This window comes from Nicotiana tomentosiformis, chromosome 3, assembly GCF_000390325.3.
Source record: "Nicotiana tomentosiformis chromosome 3, ASM39032v3, whole genome shotgun sequence".
Taxonomy (NCBI): Eukaryota; Viridiplantae; Streptophyta; class Magnoliopsida; order Solanales; family Solanaceae; genus Nicotiana; species Nicotiana tomentosiformis.
The window spans coordinates 9057421-9063277 of record NC_090814.1 but is presented as its reverse complement, the minus strand read 5'-3'; the positions used below and the strand labels follow the sequence as shown (position 1 = coordinate 9063277).

Sequence of the window (5857 nt, the reverse complement as noted above, 5' to 3'; positions counted from 1 at the left end):
CCGAGAGTTTTTCTCATTTTTGGAATTTCAAGCACGGTTTTGGGGCAATTTCAGAGGGAATTCACGGGAAACTTGAAGTAAGTCACTTGTGATCATTGTTAGTCAATAATATTGGATTATCATTGAGTATTTCGACTAGATTACATGTTTTTGAGGTGAAATTAGAAGATTTAGGCCTAGGGATTTCAAAATAAGAATTTGAGATTTGGAGGTCGAGTTGAGGTCGAAATTTGGTAAATTTGGTATGGTTTGACTCGTGGTTGAATGAGCATTCATATTTTGTAAATTTTGTTGGGTTCCGAGATGTGGGCCCCACGGATGATTTTTGAGTTAAATTTTAGATTTTGTTGGAAAATTAGTATTTTCTTATGGAATTAATTCCAATAATTTGTATTGACTGAATCGAATTAATTATGACTAGATTCGAGGCGTTCTGAGGCCGATTCGCGAGGCAGGGGCATAGAAGAATAAAGAATTTCACGGTTTGAGGTAAGTAACAGTTCTAAATTTGGTTCTGAGGGTATGAAACCCCGGATTATATATTATGTGATCAATTTTGAGGTGACACATATGCCAGGTGACGGGCGTGTGGGCATGCACCGTAGGAATTGTGACTTGGTCAAATTTCATGGAACTGTGTAGTTGAATAATCTGTTGTTATCTGTACATTCTCCATGTAGTAGAGAAATTAAACCATAAATCATGTTTAGATTATGTGTTGGCATTGTAGGGACCCACAGTAGTCGTGTACATGTTGAATTATCTGCTAAATTATTATTTTGTACTCAGTCAGAGTTTACTTGTTTATTTTATCTCAATGTCTATTGTTCATTATTGATACATTATATCATCATTGTTTGGGCTGATTTTTCATGATTATTGAGAGACCGAGAGACTAGAGAGATTTATGACTGAGTGAGGTCGAGGGCCTGATTGTGATATATATACTATAGCACGTGAGTTGTCCGTACAGCACATGAGTTGTCTGTGCGGATTCAGATATTGATACTATAGCACGTGAGTTGTCCTGCAGCACGTGAGTTGTCCGTGCGGATTATAGCGCTTGGGCTGAAGGAGTCCCTCCGGAGTCTGTACACACCACAAGTGAGCGCAGGTACCTACTGAGTGCGAGTGCTGAGTGTTGAGCTAGTGGAAAGGCTGAGTGACTGTGGTCCTGAGAGGATGCATTTGATTTCATTATTGTTGCACTTCAGCTGTCATATATCACTGTTTTGAAAATTTCTGAGAGATATTATCTTATGTTTCAGTTGAACATGACATGAATTTACTGTTTGGGCCTTAGATGTTGAACTTGAAAGCATGCCTACCTTATTATGTTAGAAATTACTGTAATCGGACTCAGTTGTGAAGCCCGTCACTACTTTCAGTTCTTTATTTAATATTGTTACTTGCTGAGTTAGTTGTACGCATACTACACCCTGCACTTCGTGTGCAGATCCAGGTACTCCCGGACACAGTGGGTGTTGATTTCTTCGCACAATTGATTATCCGGAGATTCTGAGGTAGCTGCCGGTGTTTCGCAGACCTTGTCTCTCCTTACTTATCTTCTTATTACTGTATTTGGTCTCAGAATATTATAGACCGTGTTTTCCAGACTTGTGTGTTATAGATGCTCATGTACTCTGTGACACCCCGATAGTTGGGAATTCCACATTATGTTTTGGGTTTTCTATCCTAGTTATGAGAACTTTTACTACTAAAACTGCTTTAAATTCATTCTTGTTAAAAGTATTGGAAATATTTGTGAGAAATTGGCTTGCCTAGTACCACGTTAGTCGCCATCACGACAGGTTAGTATTTTGGGTCATGAAAAGTTGGTATCAAAGCCTTGGTTACATAGGTCTCATGAGTCATAAGCAGGGTTTAGTAGAGTCTTGCGGATCAGCACGAAGATATTTGTACTTATATTCGAGAGACTGTCGAACCCTTAGGAAAACTTCACTTTCTTGTATTCTGTCGTGCGAATTTGTTGATTCTGGAAACTAAATTTCTGTTATTCTGTTCTCTCACATATGGTGAGAACACGTACTACCGAATCAGACGGTCAGCCACCAGTGCCACCAATTAAGGCCGCGAGAGGCCGGGGCCGTGGTAGAGGCCGGGGCCGAGGTAGAGGTCAAGGTGTAGCTTGTACAGCAGTTAGAGAAGCACCTGTAGCACCGCTAGTTGCTCCAACTTAGGAGAAGATTCCAGATATAGTTGAGCCGGCGGGACCAGCTCAGGCACCAGTTGTGCCTATTGTGATTCCAGGACTTTAGGAGGCTCTAGCACAGATATTGACAGTTTGCACTGGCCTTGCTCGGGTTGTTTCGGCTCAGGCCGGGGAGGTACTCATACCCCTATTGCCCGTACTCCAGAGCAGGTAGTTTAGGGACTTTATATACCTTGGGCACTACCAGCCTAGCCGGTATCAACTGCTCAGACCCCGGTAGTCCCCGTTATGGCAGATGATGAGCAGAGGAGACTTGAGAGATTTGGGAGGCTTCGACCTCCATCATTTAGCGGTGTTGCGTCAGAGGATGCTCAGAGTTTTCTGGATAAGTGCCAGTGGATGCTTCGGACAACAGGTATTCTGGAGACCAGTGGGGTTTCGTTCACTACTTTTTAGTTTTCTGGGGCTGCCTTCAGATCGTGAGAGGCTTATGAAAGGCACGGGTCGATCGGTGCAACACCACTTACATGGAAGGAGTTCTCCGTTCTCTTTTTGGAGAAGATTATACCGTAGTCTTGCAGAGAGGAGCTGCGCAGATAGTTGAGCAGTTACGTCAAGATGGCATGTCTGTGACGCAGTACGAGATAAGGTTTTCTTAGTTGGCTCGTCACGCAGTTTGGTTGGTACCCACTGATAGGGAGAGTATTAGGAGGTTCATTGATGGCCCCACATATCAGTTGCGGTTACTTAAGACTAGGGAGAGAGTATTTGGTTCTACTTTTGATGAGGTGGTTGACATTGCTCGGCAGATTAGAGATGGTCCGTAGTCAGGAGCGTGGAGAGAGGGAGGCCAAGAGGCCTCGCGGACCGGGTGGTTTTAGCGGTATTCTTTCAGGGGGTCAGTTTTACCGCGGCATGGGTCGTTCTTACATAAATGCTCAGACGAGTCATCCAGTTCACCGTGGTGCATCACCCAGCCATGGTTCATACAGTTCTCATCAGGGTCAGCCATCTCTCGGTGCCCTTCCAGCACAGAGTTCGTCGCGTGCCCCTTCAGTTCAGGGTTCATTTGCACCGGGTGCTTCTAGCATCTATTCTGGTTCTCGGGGCCCGATTCAGTCTACACCACCACCAGTACTGGGGAGTTGCTTTGAGTGCCACGAGTTAGGGCATATGTGGAGGTAATGTCCTCATTGCCCGGGAGATCCAGTGTAGCAAAAGAGTCAGACTATGACTTTAGCACCAGTTACTTTGCCACCTGCCCAGCCATCTCGGGGTGGGGGTCAGTCGGTTAGGGGTCGCCCAAGAGGGGGAGGCCGATCAGGTGGTGGTCATGCCCAATTCTATACTTTTCCTGCCAGGCCGGATATTATTGCTTCAGATGTAGTGATGACAGGTATTGTCTTAGTGTGCCATAAGGAAGCTTCTATATTATTTGACCCTGGTTCTATTTATTTGTATATATCATCGTACTTTACTCATTATCTGGATATGCCCTGTGAGCCCTTAGTTTCACCTGTTCGTGTATCTATGCCCGTAGGTGATACTATTACTGTGGAACGTGTGTATTGGTCGTGTGTGGTAACTATTGGGGGATTGGAGACTAGAGTTGATCTTTTATTGTGCGAGACTTTCCGAATGTATTTCCTGCAGACCTGTCGGGTATGCCACCCGACAGGGATATTGATTTTGGTATTAACTTGGTGTCGGGTACTCAGCCCATTTCCATTCCTCTGTATCGTATGGCACCAGCTGAGCTGAAAGAATTGAAAGAGCAACTTCAGGAACTCCTTGATGAGGGGTTTATTAGGCCGAGTGTGTAACCTTGGGGTGCACCAGTTCTATTTGTGAAAAAGAAAGATGATATTATGTGGATGTGCATCACTTACAGGCAGTTGAACAAAGTTACAATCAAGAACAAGTATCCTTTGCCACGTATTGATTATTTATTTTACCAACTTCAGGGACCGAGGATATTCTCCAAAATTGATTTGAGATCCGGGTATCACCAGTTAAAAATTCGGGACTCGGATATTCTAAAGACGGCATTCATGAACCGCTATGGTCACTATGAATTTCTCGTGATATCTTTTGGGTTGAGCAATGCCCCAGCAGCATTCATGCACTTGATGAATAGTGTATTCCACCCGTATCTTGATTTATTTGTCGTAGTAATTATTGATGATATCTTAGTGTACTCACGTAGCCAGGGGGACATGCACAACATTTGAGTATTGTACTACAGAGGCTGGGGGAAGAGAAGCTTTATTCCAAATTCTCTAAGTGTGAGTTCTGGCTTAGTTCGGTGGCACTCTTGGGACATATAGTGCCCAGTGAAGGGATCACGGTGGATCCGAAAAAAATAGAGACAGTTCAGAGTTGGCACTGGCCATCTTCAGCTACTGAGATTCAGAGTTTTCTTGGCTTGGTTGGTTATTATCGTAGTTTTGTGGAGGTCTTCTCATCTATTGCATCGCCTTTGACTAAATTGACCCATAAAGGTGCTTTATTCAGGTGGTCGGATGAGTGTGAAAAGAGCTTTCAGAAGTTTAAGACTGCCTTGATCACAGCTCCAGTTCTAGTTTTGCCTTCAGCTTCTGGTTCTTATACATTGTATTTTGATGCTTCTCGGATTGGTATTGGGTATGTCTTAATGTAGGAAGGTAGAGTGATTGTTTATGCTTCGCTTCAGTTGAAGCCACATGAAAAGAACTACCTTGTTCGTGATTAAGAATTGGCAGCCATTTTTTATACATTGAAGATTTGGAGGCACTATATCTATGGTGTGTTTTGTGAGGTATTCACATATCATCAGAGTCTTCAGCACTTATTCAAACAGAAGGATCTAAATTTGAGGCAGCGGAGATGGTTAGAGCTGCTAAATGACTATGATATCACTATTCTGTATCATCTTGGAAAGGCCAATGTGGTGGCTGATGCCTTGAGTAGAAAGGCAGTGAGTATGGGTAGCCTTGCATTCATTCCTATTGGTGAAAGTCATTTTGCAGTCGATGTTCATACCTTGGCTAATCAGTTCATGAGATTAGATGTTTCAGAGCCCAATCGGGTTCTAGCTTATGTAGTTTCTCGGTCTTCTTTATATGATCGCATCAGAGAGTGTCAGTATGATGATCCCCATTTTCTTGTCCTTAAGGACAAGGTTCATCACGGTGATGCCAGAGATGTTACTATTGGGGATGATAGGGTATTGAGGATGCAGGGTCATATTTGTGTGCCAAATGTAGATGGGCTGCATGAATTGATTCTTGAAGAAGCCCACAGTTCACGGTATTCAATTCATCCGGGTACCGCAAAGATGTATCAGGACTTGAGACAACACTATTGGTCGATAAAAATAAAGAAAGATATAGTTGGGTTTGTAGCTCGGTGTTTAAATTATCAACAGCTGAAATACGAGCATCAGAGACCAGGCAGATTGCTTTAGAAACTTGAAATTCCGGAATGGAAGTGGGAGTGTATTACCATAGACTCCGTAGTTAGTCTCTCACAGACTTTGAGGAAGTTTGATGTTGTTTGGGTGATTGTAGATTGGTTGACCAAGTTCGCACATTTTATTCCAGTTGGTACTACTGATTTTTCGAAGCGGTTGGCTGAGATTTATATCTGTGAGGTTGTTCGCCTACACGGTGTGCCAGTGTCCATCATTTCAGATCGGGGCACACA

At 43.5% G+C, this 5857-nt stretch overlaps 1 protein-coding gene across 1 annotated transcript; it reads left to right on the top strand.

Moving 5' to 3' along the window:
* Positions 1 to 2700: 2700 nt before the first annotated feature.
* LOC138907337 (uncharacterized) lies at positions 2701 to 4832 on the top strand. Its single transcript, XM_070197934.1, has 3 exons — positions 2701 to 2822; positions 2983 to 3354; positions 4475 to 4832. Exons 1-3 carry the CDS (start codon positions 2701 to 2703, stop codon positions 4830 to 4832), a joined length of 852 nt encoding a protein of 283 aa, XP_070054035.1.
* The last annotated feature ends 1025 nt before the right edge of the window (positions 4833 to 5857 follow it).

Excerpts from the sequence above, each read along its gene's own strand:
- LOC138907337 (XM_070197934.1), top strand. The coding sequence starts at position 2,701 with ATGGAAGGAGTTCTCCGTTCTCTTTTTGGAGAAGATTATACCGTAGTC. Across the intron at positions 2,823-2,982 it reads GTGACGCAGTACGAGATAAG|ATTAGAGATGGTCCGTAGTC; the intron begins GTTTTCTTAGTT and ends ATTGCTCGGCAG. Across the intron at positions 3,355-4,474 it reads GAGTTAGGGCATATGTGGAG|TTCGGTGGCACTCTTGGGAC; the intron begins GTAATGTCCTCA and ends GTTCTGGCTTAG.